This window comes from Alternaria viburni, assembly GCF_023758015.1.
Source record: "Alternaria viburni strain BMP 2772 chromosome Unknown scaffold_3, whole genome shotgun sequence".
Lineage (NCBI taxonomy): Eukaryota > Fungi > Ascomycota > Dothideomycetes > Pleosporales > Pleosporaceae > Alternaria > Alternaria viburni.
Genome location: NW_026055772.1, coordinates 1,065,612 through 1,081,105, shown reverse-complemented (window position 1 = coordinate 1,081,105; position 15,494 = coordinate 1,065,612). Strand labels below are relative to the sequence as shown.

General features: G+C 52.2%; 5 protein-coding genes across 5 annotated transcripts; 1 reads left to right on the top strand and 4 right to left on the bottom strand.

The window, feature by feature from the left end:
• Positions 1-191: 191 nt before the first annotated feature.
• Positions 192-5,216, bottom strand: J4E79_001983 (uncharacterized protein; the record flags this gene model as incomplete). The annotated part of the gene is made up of 7 exons (XM_049350887.1): positions 192-341; positions 411-561; positions 661-930; positions 1,877-2,135; positions 2,187-3,666; positions 3,712-5,109; positions 5,163-5,216. 7 exons carry the CDS (start codon positions 5,214-5,216, stop codon positions 192-194), a joined length of 3,762 nt encoding a protein of 1,253 aa, XP_049214726.1.
• Positions 5,217-5,748: 532 nt separating this feature from the next.
• On the bottom strand, positions 5,749-6,466 carry J4E79_001982 (uncharacterized protein; the record flags this gene model as incomplete). Its single annotated transcript, XM_049350886.1, has 2 exons — positions 5,749-6,365; positions 6,424-6,466. The coding sequence occupies 2 exons, from the start codon at positions 6,464-6,466 to the stop codon at positions 5,749-5,751; spliced, it is 660 nt and encodes a 219-aa protein (XP_049214725.1).
• A 548-nt stretch (positions 6,467-7,014) lies between these two features.
• Positions 7,015-8,266, bottom strand: J4E79_001981 (uncharacterized protein; the record flags this gene model as incomplete). Its single annotated transcript, XM_049350885.1, has 2 exons — positions 7,015-8,190; positions 8,240-8,266. 2 exons carry the CDS (start codon positions 8,264-8,266, stop codon positions 7,015-7,017), a joined length of 1,203 nt encoding a protein of 400 aa, XP_049214724.1.
• A 2,723-nt stretch (positions 8,267-10,989) lies between these two features.
• J4E79_001980 (uncharacterized protein) lies at positions 10,990-11,663 on the top strand (the record flags this gene model as incomplete). Its single annotated transcript, XM_049350884.1, has 2 exons — positions 10,990-11,061; positions 11,130-11,663. 2 exons carry the CDS (start codon positions 10,990-10,992, stop codon positions 11,661-11,663), a joined length of 606 nt encoding a protein of 201 aa, XP_049214723.1.
• A 1,259-nt stretch (positions 11,664-12,922) lies between these two features.
• On the bottom strand, positions 12,923-15,484 carry J4E79_001979 (uncharacterized protein; the record flags this gene model as incomplete). Its single annotated transcript, XM_049350883.1, has 2 exons — positions 12,923-15,319; positions 15,377-15,484. 2 exons carry the CDS (start codon positions 15,482-15,484, stop codon positions 12,923-12,925), a joined length of 2,505 nt encoding a protein of 834 aa, XP_049214722.1.
• Positions 15,485-15,494: the final 10 nt, after the last annotated feature.

Sequence of the window (15,494 nt, the reverse complement as noted above, 5' to 3'; positions counted from 1 at the left end):
CCTTTTTGGTACACTCATAGCATCGGTGATCAGAGTGAGGGCAGCCTTGTCGGTCGAGTATGCATGGAGAGAAGAGTCCTTCACAGACGTAACATGAAACATGACCGCATATGCCCAGATAAAAAGGAGATTGACGCCCTCCTTTAACCTTGAAAAGACCCACGCCAGGTGTTCATCATGATATCCCGTGTTTACTCCGCATCGTCGCCAAACTGAGCTTGACGCTTCTGCTGGACACGCTCCTGCCTCCTCTCCCTCGCCGCCTTGGTCTTCGCACGCTTGGCGTCCATCTCTTCCTGGATAGCCCTCTCGCGGGCCTTCTCAGCCTTGGCCTTGTGGATCTACGGTGCATGTCAGTAGCCGAGCATGGAGCGGGGTTTGACATAGTCATGATGTCATGGCGGACGTACGTGTTCAACGAGAGCACGCTTGTGCTTGAAGGTGTTACCCTTGGACAGGTGGTAGAGCTCGTGGTAGAGGTGCTTGTCGATCTTTCCGGCGGCACGGTACTTGACGAGGAGACGGCGGAGGACACGGAGACGGCGCATCCAGACGATTTGGCTATAGACATCCGCATCAGCAAACAGTCTCCTTCATCCTTCGCTCCCTGCAATGAATCTCCCTCGAGTCCATTGCGGGAGCGACATCGTGATTGCGTACCTTGGCATACGAGCGTCCTTGGTACCCTTCCTCTTACCGAAACCACGGTGTCGGCCAATTCGTCGAGCGGCGGTCAGCTCCCGGGCGCGGGCCCGCGAGTGCATGGTGACGGGCTTGCGGATGATGAGGCCATCCTGGACGAGCTTGCGGACGGTCTGGCGGGAGTTGGCGTTGGCGATTTCGCTGGTCTCGTTGGGGTCGAGCCAGATCTTGCGCTTTCCGCAACCGACCACGGAGGCCGCGAGGCGCTTCTGAGTGCGGAGGTTGACCCTGCGAAACACACTCCGTCAGTATTTTGATCAATTGTACGGTCGTGGACGATGGAAAGTGCTATCGTGAAAAGAGGGGTTCGCCACGTCTCGGGCGCCTGCTGAGCAGCACTGCGAGTCGGCGACGTGGTTGCGGGTGCGGAAGTGCTCTTCGAAGCAATGCTGAGGGTATGCAATCGGTATTCCTTACATTTTGACGGGTTGGTTGTCCTGGAGGTTAGTATCGAGAGTCGCGGCAAGACGTTCGCAGAATATTGAGGATCCGACCTGGGCAGGTGCGCGTGATCGCTTAGAGCGCCAAGCTCATCACGTGCCGGCCACTAGTCGTTTTACGACCCCGACCCCAGACACCAACAACAACTTCAATGCACCTTCCAAAACAAAAGTTACCGTTAATGCATTATGGAAGTTACAAGTTGTCGCGTGTAGGATTTCCGTCTCACTACACGACAGGACTATCGCTCTCATTTCCGCGAAGTTCAAAGCCAAAGTTTACATTACCAAGATCAGCTGTGTGGCAATGTTTCGCGACCGCTAGATGCGTAAATTAGGCACAATCACAAGGTGAGTCAACGACAGATAGCCCCAAAGCTTATTTCTATCAGTAGACCGATGGGGTTGCAGCTCATCGTCGGACATTTCTTGCCCATGTGGTAACCTTGAGAAACCCATCACGCGACAACACGCATACAGCGACATTGGCATCGATGATGGATGACGCATTGAGATCATCGACGCCTAGGCCATCGTGCTACGAGGTGTGCCGCATCTATCATGGTGACTCATTCAGGATCATCACAAGCGAGCTACTGCACCTGGGTTATTACCGCGGAGACTAAGGGTGGCAATCACCACACCCCTCACACAAGTCAAGAAGCGTATGCTGTTTCAAACAGAGAACGTAAACAGATCGCGAGGAGCAGCGTTTATGTGCATTGCATATCTACTGTAACTTCAAGTCCTCTTCACTCAACACACCATACAGCTTCTCAATCTCCTGTCCAATGATGTTGAGATCATGCGCGAGCTGCCCAGTCACCAACGCGTACGCGTACAGCAACTCGTAATCTTCATCATTGGCAATGACCTTTCCCAGTCCACTCTGTCGGAACTCAAAGACCTTTGCTAGTAGACGATCTCGCGTGTGCTCGATATTAGGCAAGACGTCGTTGAGCGGGTATGCCAATTTCATTGAGGAGGCCATGACTGTGTGCTGTTAGCCGGTGCTCTTAAGAAAGCTTATTAGGTGTGACTCACCAGAGAAGAGATGACTGATGCGCCAACTCAGGTCCGTCCACTCTTTCTTGGTATACCTCAAGACCTCCTTCTCGCCCTCGGAGGCCTTTACATCTTTGAGAATGACGACGTTCATAGCATGGAAACTATCCAAGATACGGCTGGTCGCGCCCAGAATGACCTTGAAGCTCTTGTCCGGGAACGGGCCCTTCAGCTCGAACTCTGCGGCGGCTGATGCACGCAGCGTGTCCAGATGAGAAAGGTACCGACGGAGTTCCAGCTCTTCGCGTTCGGACATGTACGTGTACGTCCGGCTTGTGCGTTCGTTGGCTTCGAGCAGGGTCTTCAGAGGCCCACGTTTCCAGATCAACCCCATCTTTAGCCATAATAGAGACGTGCCCTTCTTGACTTTGCGGCGCGCAGAGATAGGCCAGATGACTCTCGTCACTATAATACCCCATATGCATCCAACCATCACTGCGACCACACGGTGGAGCACAATCTCCCAGATCTCGGGTGAGATGCCACCCTCATCGTCGTCGTCATCATCGTCCTTGACGGAGAGCGAGTATGCGTAGAGTGCAGAGAGATTGTAGGTCAGTAAGATGAAGCGACCCATAGGTCCCTTGCCCTTTCCAACGATGATGTAGAAGCAGAACAGGGAGATAACCCAGCCGAAAAAGCCCAACACAAAGGCATGCTCGTCAGCGGCGATCCATCCGGCGATTGCCAATATAGCTCCGAGACATGTACCAGCGAAACGTTGGAAGCCAGTGGTATTGGAGGCACCGATTGTCATCGAGCACACCAACATGTACGACAACAAGCCCCATTCGCCACGCCAATGACCATAGAATCCTCGAGTAGACTGAATGAAGGACCACATGGCGTAGAGTACTGCGCCAATGCCAACCTTGACGGCGTATTTGAGGTCGTCTCTTCTAAACACGGCCAATGATGTCCAGATGCGATATGAAAGTGGCTGCTCGTTTTCTGGCTTGTACGGGTCTCCACGGGTCGACTTCCGGTAGATGGGGTTATGGATCTCACGCGAGCCTCCTGGTGTGTGGGCGTCTGTCTCATCAACAAGATAGGCCTCCTCGGGACTGTCTCCCGCCTTATCCTTCTTGCGCCCACGCTGCCAGAACTTCAGCCAGGTGTAGGTCCTTTGCCGCGGGTAACGATTGACATTAGCTTTGAGCTCTTCGAGTATGTCAAGGAACGAAACCATGTCTTCAGCGAAGTCTAACAGCGACGAACTAAAGTACCCGCAGCTTGCTGCAACCTCCTCGAAGTCTGCTGCAATCGCTGCAGAGCTGGTCCTCGTTGGTATCTTGTTCTTGTAGACAGCCGAGAGGGCTTCTCGACGTGCATCTGAGAACAGGGCCTTAGCGTCGACTAGACTGTGGCGAAAGTGCTCGTTGATAGCCATGTTGTACTCGGGTCCAGGTCCAAAAGGCAATTCAGAAAGGACCTCGCGTAGTGTGTATGCTAAGGATTTCTACTGGTGTTAGCACAATTCGCACACAGCGACTCTTAGACGTACCATTGGTGGTCCCAAGCTAGCAATGAACACCGAGAACATGTCAGCAGGCGTAAGGTCTGATTTCAAAAGGTTCGCAACTTGGTCGGACTTCTTCTTGGTCGGAGTGGACTCGTCGTCGGATCCAGCTGCTGAGGGATACGCAGATGCTTGGGAACTTTCTGGTAACTCGTCGATAGATGCAAGGATGCTGGTTCGCCTTTCGGTATGGCTGAGACTGGGAGACATTTGCGGAGGACTGAAGGACATCGTATGGTCCGAGAATATCGACGAGTTTACCGTTCCATTAGCGGGTATTGATCGTTGGGATGTGACGCTGGCGCTGGGCTCGGTCTCCGATTGCGCCAACAGTGTAAATTGGGTTTCCGCAGCGCTCCGCAATCCACCACAGCTCTGCATGAGCTTTTCTAGACATTTGACCAGTTTGGCGTGAATCCTGTACTCTTCCTCAGTACCCAACGCGTAGTGCTCAAACTTGGCTTCTCCCAGGTTCTTTACAAGTGTTTTGAACGTTGACTGGCTCTTGTTCGATGCTTCGACATATGATTCGCTCTTGAGGTCTGATTCAGCACCGGAAAGGAAGCTAAGGGTGATGTTGTTGAGCATCTCTGCCATAGCATCTGTCGACTGGATGAACGTATCGCGGAATTCGTTGCGCGCCGACTTTGGTTGTACGAGGAGCGATACAAGTGCTGAGGCGGAACAGCCCATGATTATCATCTTCAGAACCTGCCAGACTTTGACGTAGGAGAACTTGGCTGCCTGAACAGCTCCCTCCTTGGTCAGGATCGTGATGAGAGCTAGCGATGTCAGTGAGCAAGCCACGTTGACCAGTGGATTCCCAAGCTTCTGTTTTGTCCATCCAACAAGCCCTAAGCCTCCCCCACAGAATACAATGAGCACTATCACATGCCCAAGTACTAGCAGATCTTGGTTTCCAAAGTATGCGGACACGGCCATGCTAGAGAAGGATACGAAGGCGGCATACAGAAAGGCAGCGAAAGCCAAGATGACAGCCTCCAGCATGCTACCGGCCGAGCGAGCTGGGTGGAAGTACACAGTGATAGTCGCGACTATGTGCTTTCCATCGTTCTTGCCCAGTAATCCTGCGATTGCTGGTACGAACGTCGCCAACGATCCGAGCACATAGGCCAATGAGCACTTCATAATGCCAATCCCAATAGGACTCGTCGCGTAGGCGTAGCCTTGTCGACACTTGTTCGTAAGCACCACCTTCGCAAACTCGACTCTTCCCATCTCCCGGTGTCTCTCAGCATCGTATTGGCCGGGCGCAAGTAGGAATTCGGAGGATTCGGTCGGTCGGTGTTGGGATCTTCGTAGGGTGAAGGATCTCTTGATGCGCTCGCCGGTTTTCGGCTGCACCATAGTCGCGCTGCGTAGCTATAGGACATGGTCAGCGCATCGCCTACATGGTCTCCGAAGACGCGACTTACGCTGGGCCGCAGGAAGCGGCGCTCAGCCGAGGTTTGCGGAGCATCGTTAGCCATCGGGGAGGTCGTAGACCGTGTATTCTAATCGGATTCTAGGACATGGCGACTGAAGTAGCTGTGAGAGGTGCGCCGTCCAAGCGCGTCTTGGTGATTGTTGGTCGTGAACCCTGCAGATGCCCAGATCGATGGCACTGGCGCTAACGCCACAGCCACCCACGTAGCACCTCCATCGGTGCTTACATGTTGTGCTACCTGCGCACCATGAGGAATGAGGCTGGTAGCTTCAGCGCTCGTAATCACCGCATCGAGATGTCATAGAAGCGTGACGGAGAATGCGCGTGACGACGTTGAGGTACAGTTGCCGAGGTGCAGACTAGCGGCATGTTCACACGATTTGGTCATCACCAGCGATACGATGAATTCGACACCAACACTCGAAGCCCTTCTTCAAACGACCTGCACGCCAGAAGACAAATTAAACAACAGAACTTGTCCACACGATATTGTATGCCGAAAACGAAAACACGCAGTAGTGTTACGTTTGCGGATAGGTCAGATTCGCTAAGATGGTTGTTATACATCGTACCACCTAACTGCTACCCTCTTGCCTCTTCAACCTCTCAAATAACTGGACAAAAGCCTCCGGTTCCTGCGCACCTCCGATCTCAAACTGATCGTTAATGGTAAAGTTGGGAACGCCTGTAATCTGTTGTCGGCGCGCCTGCTGGACTTCCTTGTCAACTTCAGGTCCTCCTTTGCCTGACTCCAGCCAATCCTTGATCTCTTTCTCATCAAGTCCAGCCTTGATTCCTGCCTCAGTAAGGATCTCTTGAGTGGTAATGTCCTTCTCATTCTCAAAGTACGCAGCGAAGAGCTCCTCGATCACGCGAGTCTGCATCTGCGGGCCCTTGGTTTTTCCAAGTTGCACGAGTCGGTGCGAATCGCGTGTGTTTCCAGTCTTGCCGCCGTACTTGAAGTTGATTCCCTCATCTTTGCCAATCTGCGAGAGACGCTCCTGCATCATTGCTGTGCGCTCTTTGCCGAACTTCGACTCGTACAGTTGTTGCTTGTCTGCGCTCTTTGGCGCATCAGGGTTCAGATAGAAGGGATACCAGCTGGTTTGGAAAGTGTCGTTAGAGTCTGGGTGCTTCTCCATATAGGCCGCGATACCCTTTTCCAAGCGCTTTTTTCCTACGTAGCACCATGCTGTGACTTGATTAGTATCGGATATATAGTATGCGATGCGTTGTTCATAAGGACTTACGGCATACGGTGTCGCTAACGATGTCAACCTTGAAGTTGGTCATTTTGCGTAAACTTGCTCTGAACGCCACGATGAAGTTGTGCGCGATAGATTTCGTTGATGAAATGATGTCATCGCTGCGAGACTGCTTGCTCTTATACCTACCGTGCTACATGGATGGCGAGTGCTGCTGACAAATTGGTGGTGGATGTCGAAGTTGCCATGATCGGCCAAACTCGCCCTTCCAGCCGCTTCCGAGGTTATTCTAGAACATCGATCTCTTCCATCGCACATAGGACTGCGTTCTCACCCTAACAGCGCATGCGACAACACCACGCTACTCACTACTTGGTCTTCGTTGGAATACTAATCAGAATTTTCTAGGTTGCCTGCTGTCGACTTGAAGCTCACGCGGTTACAGAACTAACGCGGTCGTTCTTGCCATGTAACTCGACATAGATCCAATTCCCCACCCTTCAGTATCATGCTAATATACAAAGTCAAATGCTCACTAACGCCACGCTATGCTTAAAGACAGGCCGTCGCTCATCGCTGTCAGAATAAGCAGCAAGACTCTGTATCCAGACCACGCAAGGCCTTCCACCCAGCCACTTATTTCTTGGATTGCTGCCCGCGTTCCAATTCCTGTCGAAACTTTGGACCACGAAAGATGATCAGAATGATTCCTGGTATGCAGAGGAGATCTATGATTCCCAGCCCGGTGAAGGCCCAGCCCCAGCCCATTGCATCCAAAATGCTGGCCATGATCAGTGAGGAGATCGCGGCAGCCATGTTGCGCATAAATCCTGCCAAAGCCACTAGACTAGCCGCCTGGCCAGGGTCGCACTCAGTCTGGAAGGAGGTGCTGGTGACGAAGATGATAGACATGCCGATTGCAGCCAGAGCCGTACAGAAGAGGACCGCGGCGGGGTGAAAGTGAGCGAGTGCAAACCAGCCGAACATGATCTTTCCAGCCGCGGCGATGACGAAGCCGAAGATCTGGATGGTAATTCTTCGCTCAGGTGCAACCTTGCCAGTGGAGCTCTTCGCAAGAGCCCTCTTTCGCATCCAATCGGAAAGTCGACCGACTACCATCGAAGCGACGAACATCGCAATACCGGGACATATATAGGCATACCCAGTCTCTGCTGCCGTCCAACTGTAACCCTCTTGCCAAATGGTGGCAAACGAGATGAAAATGGCATACAGTCCAGCAAACTGGAATGCTCCGTTAAAGGAAACGATCAAATGTGGAGGGTATTTGAGAAGATGCAGGAACTTTCGAGGCGTTGGACGGGGAGCTTTCGGAGCTCTCGAGTCCGTACAAGGCTGTGTCCGGAAGTTGGGTATCGAAAACCAAGGCTGATTTGCGACAGTCGCGCCGTTGCCTACCAGCGATCGCAGTGTCTCTGGCGTACAGAAGACGATGAGGATATATACCGGGAAACTTGCGATCGAGAGGAAACCGAATATCCATCGCCATCTACTCTCGTCCGCGAGTGCACCTCCAATAAGCGGACCAAGGACAGGGCCAAGCTGGGGTCCCATCAAAAACCATGCTAAAGCGGTTCCACGTTTGGCAGGCTCCGTGATATCAGCAACGGTACCGGCTCCGACGGAGAAGACGATACATGATCCGAATGCCTGGAAGACACGGAGAATATACAGCTCCGCGATATGTGGTGGCAGTACAGCAAGTAGGGTGTTCGCGACGAGAAAACTGCCGAGTCCGACCATGTACACTGTTTTCCTCCCGCCCAGATCTGAGGCAGCAGCACCGAAGAGAGGCTACGCAATCTTAGTTTTGCATTTCGAGCTACCGGTGCGGATGACTTACGGCAATGGCGAACACCATCATATACATTGAGACTGTACCGTTTACCGCAGTCTCCGATGCATTAAAGATCTTCTCGAAGATCCTCAGAGAAGGCAAGTAAACAGCTCCGCATAGTGGTCCAAAGAAGCCCGCCGCTGTAACGACGCCTAGAATGAACCTCCTGCGGTTCGCCGAAAAAGCCGAGTATGGTTCTGGCAGCGACGGAAGAGCAGTCGGACCATTCGTTGGTGGTTGCTCAGTTTCCCTCCTAGGTTGTGCTAAAGGGTAGTCGTCGCTATCGATGCTCTCTCGATACCGGCCATTATGGCGGTCCTTGACGAAATCGATTGGAGAACGCATGGTAAACGAAAAGAAGGAAACAATACGATGCAAATAGAAGCTCGACGAGGAGCGTTCTTGGAACCCAAAAAAACAAGACAAGATGGATATGTACGGCGGCGCCAAACCTAGAATGCCCAATCCTCGGAGCGTTCTATGTGCCGATGACGAGCAGCGCTGGACTGCAAGACATAAGACCTTGTCCTGGAAGGCCGTTACATTACGTTTGACAGGTCGCGCATAGCCTTGCTTCCTGCTTCCTGCACTGCCTTTGAGAAGGTGCCCTGGCTTGAGGGCAGTGTTTTCGTCTCCGCTGCGGTCAGGTTCCCACCAGAGGGTTGCTGAGCCGCACCCCGCTGTTCTAACCTCAGGGCTTCCCAGTCGCGAATTACGATAGGGCGCGCGTCATTGTTGGTGTTGGAGAATGTCCGACACAATGACCCGATAGATCAACCCGACAGCACGACTCGTGGCAATGACCCGACTTAAATTCTAGCAATACACATGCCATTTCGTGTACGTGTGATCACGTATTCAACGGCTAAAGCTTGCTAGAAGTCTTATGTGAAGCCATCTTCATTACGTCTGCATCCGGCTCGTTATGCTGCGTTTCGTGGTGTGCGCAGATGTGGCGGCTACCCTATTCTACGCATGAAGATGTTCGTTATTGCCGGCGATGGCAAAGGGTGGGATGAAACAGTCACAGCCTCCACCAACGATTTGAATCCTCTCATACTTTAGGGCATTCATCTCGGTCAGTAGACTTAGAACAACAAGTGGCGCAAGCTCTTGCCATTTGTCTTCCCGCTTCGCTCGATCCGGTCGCAATTTTAGGGCGCCTGTGTTCATACGCCAAAATATCCGGCTCTTACATCGTACTCACGCATATCCTCAGCACATTGCTGTGGCCCATGAGGCACAGTGAGGCGGGCGAGTCCGCTTGGACGACGACCGTGGCAGCGAATCCGGACACGATATGGACGTCGTCAGTGTGATGAGTCGAGGGCTGACCAAATTTACCACCTATCCGACTCATCGGGAGTCACTGCTGGCTTTGAGATGACTTTGCATCGGGTTGAGCATATATGTCGTGCGGAAAACGCAACAAACATGCGATACGTCTGAGACCACCTGAGTGGTATCAACAAATAGCAGCAAGAGTATACCTGTAAACGTCATCGGCTGATATACTGTTGTACCAACACCGTCAGCGCATGTTTACCCAGCCAACTACTTCAACGCCGCGCGATGCACGTAAGCCCGTTGGCCCAAATTCATGGTCGCCCTCCAACCGATGTCTCAAAGACAAGCATCTCGCAATGTTGGGAAGCTCAAAATATTGTTACAACGACACGTATACCCACGCTCTGTTCAACGATCGATCTGTCGTTGCATCCAACGTGCAGCATCGCATGTTCATCCAGCCTACCTAGACCCTGATCTCATTCGCCGTTCGAGTCCCGCAACCAAAACCCCGGGACACGACTGCACGGCTTCCTACTGCGCTTGCAATAACAATTCATCTATCGCACGTTGGCTAAAGAGCGCTCTGCCTGTAAGCTGCACTCCCAACACATGCAACATAAGCGGCCCGTTCCCCTCGCATCACCAACAAACAACCACGACCTGCATGCCATCCAACATTATTCCGCGCCTCAACACCTGCCGCGCAGTATCGTCTTGTCATGATTGCGCAGGATGCGGACGAGGGCGCGAAATCTGCTCAAAACCTTGGAAACCTTCTCACCTCGCTTACCATCTAAACCTATTTCAGCGTAGCGCTCTGCGGCCCGTCCTTGCTCTTGGAGTCTCTTCGACTATCAAAACATGGGCCAGCAGGTCTGTTACCGATCCATCTCGTGGTATGGTAGGCTGAGATTATGAATGGCAGTCTTTGACCAATACTGGCATGCAGTGGCGCCGTCTGCAGAACTTCGGGTACCGCGTGGGAACGGGTGCGAGAAGGGTTCCGGGCCTGGCACTCCCTAGGTAGGAGCTTGCACCACAAGAAAGCGATATAAACGCCGCGATTCCACGTTCACTCTCCGGAAATATCCTTAGTGGCAGACTTCACTTCAGTTTCAGACTTCTTTGTTCGTCAAAATCTCTGCGTTTGAAGTGTGAATCATTTGGGGTGGTTGCCGCTTCCATTTAAGGTCACGCAGGGGAAAATCTGCTCATAACTTGCTCAACCCTACTTCTCACACCACTCATATTCATTCACTTGCGCTGTTTCGTTTCCAACAAATTTTTGGTAGGCCGTGCTTTGATTGCAGTCGCTGCGATATAACTTTGGACTTCTTTCTCACTACCTTTCTATGCAGGTACAAGCAATCATGTCTATGGATATGGAAATGTCGATGGCTCCGACGAGCACCGGTATGGCTATGTCGGGCATGTCTATGGCGTCGACTGCTACCGGCATGGCGCCAATGGCTACTTCGTCAGGCGGAATGGGTGGCATGGATGACATGGCCGATATGATGGGCGGATGCAAAATTAGTGTAAGTTCTATCCCATCTTCTCTCGCAGTGAGGAGAAAGGAAGTCTCAGCTAACAACCCGTCCCGCAGATGCTGTGGAATTGGAACGTTATAGACACATGTTTCATCGCAGAGTCCTGGCACGTACGCTCCAAAGCCATGTTCGCCGGCTCCTGCATCGGCGTAATCCTCCTCGTCATCCTCCTCGAGTTTCTGCGGCGCGCAGCTAAGGAATACGATCGCTACATCGTCCAGCAACACTCCAAGACACTCGCTTCCTCAGCAAGCGGCTCCTTTTCCTCCTCTTCATCGAACGCAAACGACAGCACGACTAAGCATCCTGCTGCTACAACATCGCCAGCTGCTTGCGGCGCCATGGCTGCGACGACGAGCAAGTTCCGACCGAGCATTCTACAACAGGCGGTTAGAGCGGCATTGCACATGGGCGCATTTGCTGTGGCTTATTTCGTCATGTTGCTGGCGATGTATTACAACGGGTACTTTATCATCTGCATCTTCATCGGTGCGTATCTTGGATACTTCATCTTTGGGTGGGAGAGTTTCAATGTGAGCAGCGGGGGCGAGGATCGTATGCAGGAGAATGCCACGGTTTGCTGTGGGTAGGAACGTAGATGTTTATCAGGATAGACTACATGATTCGAAAGCATCTGCGAAATTAGCGACAATGACAAGAATTCACGATTGGTAGTATCATATGGCACATGCGTTGTTGTAATGAAGTGATTGATTGTCCTGTGTGGTATCTCATGAGCCGCCGAACTCCCCTCATCCCCTAATCATCGGACACCTCTAAATAACCACCCGTGGCATATATCTTGGTAGACTCCATATGGTACATAGCTTGTAAGATCGTCTGCACAGTCTCAGCATGGATGTCGCGTGTGCAAGTGTTACGATGGCACTCACAGTATCGTGTTCATTGCACGCCATCAATGCGAGGATTGAATGACTTATTTGCCCTGAAGAAAGGTCAGCATCGTGTTCGTAAGAAAGACGGGGGATGACATACGGGGCAGCCATCGCAAGTGCAGGTGGAGCCGCAGTTGCAGCTACCAGAAGCACAGCCGCAGTTACCCTTCATTATTGATGGTCGAAGATGGGTTGTTGGTTTGTGGGAAAGTAGGTTGATATAGTTGAATGTGAGTTGGCTTGATGGAATTGACTTGATTATTGTGATGTAGGAGTAAGCAGCAGAGGGCCAGCAACCAACTTCTTATATACCCGAAGCATGCGCGACTTGTGCGGCAGCACAGCCAAACGCAGGGCCCTTCACGCCACCTCTTCTCTGCGGCAACGCCGTCAGCGGCGGCTCCCGTTCATGTGCTTCACGAGCTTTGCCCCGCATCCCACCGTGTTTGTAGCATTGTTGACTGTAAGCTTTGGCCTCAGTGGTCGATAGCTCCGTTGGTAAGTTTAGCCGCGTGCACGCGTTTTGTGCTATTGGCTCCCACTTATCTTGCGTACATTGTGCGGTTGGTCGGCTGGTCGCGCGGGGGCATGAGAGACTTGTGCGGTTGGTCTAGCCTGGCTTCTAGAAAGTGCCAGGGCTTGCCTCGGGAGAAAAGTGGAGTTGCGTAGTTTGTGCGGATGGATGCCAAGGCATCCGGACCGTGGGTATAGGTCGGATTCGGGCCTTATGTCTGTTTCCGTCCCGCGATAAGAGACATCAGCGTCTTCAATGTTTCCAGGTTACAGAACCATGAGATGCTTAGTTGGACTGTAATGTCATATGTGGCCCAATAATGGAAGCGAATAAAGGGCATTTGTGTAAAAGAAAGAGAGCCTGGCGGGCGATTCTTCTTGACTACGAACGTAGGTACAGGACACCTTTGAGCCGGATTTTGAACTTTGTCCTGTGTTGGTCAACCAATAAACTTGCCGCCGCAGTATATGCAGGCATCGCAAGCAAGAAACAGTACCCGTGCCAGCGTGACAGGGATTTCCTTTCGTTCGTACACATCGCCTTCATCGTCGGAATCGTTGCTTTCTTGATCACCTCCTTCTTGGTCGCTAGAACCCTCTTCATCCATCTTGTTCAACGGATCGCTGCTCTCCTCCCTTTCCTCTGATACCATGCCGTTTCTAGTCACGCCAGTCATGACCGTGTTATCCTCAGTGTCGGAGCTATTATTGCGTTCCACGTCTTCTTGGGCCATGATGAACTCGTCGCTTAGAAATGGTGTGCTGCATATACCACAGTACTTCGTGATGCCGGGCGCCTGGATAGCCAGAAAAGTGAGACCACATCTAGGGAACACATGTCCGTTGGTGCAAGTTGCTGATCGGGGGTCTGCGAACGGTATAAATGCGGAGCAGAAATCGCAAGTATCCGCTACTGGGACTGCTGGGCCTTGATTCGTCGAAATGCTGTTGCCATGCGTACCGGTGCTGACTGTTGATGCGCTTTCCTGCTCCGAAGTTCGGTCTGCCGGCAAGGATTCGGATGCATCGTCATAGCCCATGACCATGTTGATGAGTGTGACAAGTTGTTTGTGATGCGTGCGAATTTCTGCGCTGAACGGCGTATGCGATAGCGATGAAGGAAGTTGTTGCAAGGCCACGGCAAGGCGATACGCAATTAGAGTCTTCGGTAGCTCCTTACTAATCTGCGTCTTGTAGGCTTCAGACACGAGGATGATGTAGCGATCCTTCAGTGTAGGTGATTCAAGGAAAGCATACGACTTGAAATTCTTGATCAACGAATCGAGATCGTTGACATCGGAGTACGCTGCTGATGTGGTCGCGCTCATCTCACTGACAGGAGGACCTGTGTAAGTCTCGACTAGCTTTCCAACCATCTCATCCGCGAATGCAGGTATGTCATCTGGGTCCTCGACAACTTCTTCTGCCAACTTCTTAAGACTGTACATGAGTCCTTCTGCAGTTACGTTCTCTTTTGGAAAGATGTCCCGTGAACGGCTGCCAGGTCGCAAAGAGCTGATAGCCACGGCACCACTACGGTCAGCCGGAATGCCGTACTCGATCATATCGGAGGGATGTACGCTGTTGCATGCCGCGATGAAGTCGCCTAGCGGAGATCTCGTGAGGCCCCATACCTTGGCCCTGCTATTGCCTTTGAGTTCGTTCTTTGCACTAAACAGTGCCAGATTATTTCCGATTCTCTCACGCCATTCTGGGGCATCAAGGCTTTTGAGCCCATCAGGAGTCTGCTCGAGGATAGCAGTTGGGCTGTGGAGTGTCGATAGTAGAGAGCTTATATGGAGACGAGGTGTTGTGGCCTGAGTCGTGTCCCAGACAACGCCTGAAACTGGATCCCATCGACCGTCTAGATCATGCGTGCTCCTTTCGATGATAGAAGCGTCAAGAGCGGATATCGTTAGATATACTAGTCCCGTGTTCGTGAAGAGGGCGAGCTTTAGTCTGTATTCATCTTCGACTCGGTGAAACCATTTCATCGGGCCGTCATATCGCATTTCGTGGCCTGCATAGACAACTTCTTGCTGCAAGCTCATACGCCCAGTGTTGTACGTGATAGTCCGCGCCCGTATATCCTCATTCGTAGCGTATACCAGTACGGAATAATAACACCCGTCGCGTATGATCCAAGGACTCCAGGCAATATGCGAGATATATCTTTGCTGTTTGATCATGTCTTCGAAGATATTGGGTTGTGGGAAGATCGTGTCCGAAGAAAGTGCAAAAGACTCATGTGTTAACACGTCTGCCCTCCAGTCTGGCTCAGCTCCTAGGGAGGACGTGGGCGTTTCAACCTTGAGAAACACGAGGTGATTATCGTCATCAGAGACAACTAGCATGTGCGGGCCGTATGCCAAGTGAGTACCGACAACACCAGCCGGCCCTGGGCAAGGCAGAGCGGGTGCCCAGGCGAACGCTCGAATGCGGCCTCTCGACCGCAGTCGTTCCTTGGAATCGTGCACCACGTGGCTAGATTCGTGGTCCCAGTCTCCGAAGTGGTCAACGAGCGCATCGTTGATGATCAATCGTCGAGTCCAACTGGTCTCTTCTTCTGGCTTGCCTTCTGCTGCTGACCAGAGGGAAAGCGTCAAGTTTGCGGTAAGAGCAGCAAGCGCGCATTTTCGATGTTTAGCAATACCGGGCGGTGACCACGCGATGCTGATGGGAGCGCTGTTAGAGATCTCTTCGCCGACGGAGTAGTTAGATGTTGGCGCAGGTTCTTTGAGTGGGAGCTCATCGGTCGAGAACAAGGGTACCTTGAGAGGCACATGCTGCCATTGCGGCAAGACTTGGTCCCGCTCGAAGTCGACGGTGTTTGGAAACTACGCAATCATTAACAAAAAGGTCTCGTGTAAGTATCCGTACTGAAAGGTACTCACGAGCAGCTCTACGCGCTCATCCGACGCTAATGCAATGATGCCGTCGGAAGACCAATCGATTGCATCGACGCAGGCTGGCCAGCATCTCAGCACTGTCACGTCCGCCATGATCGCGCAT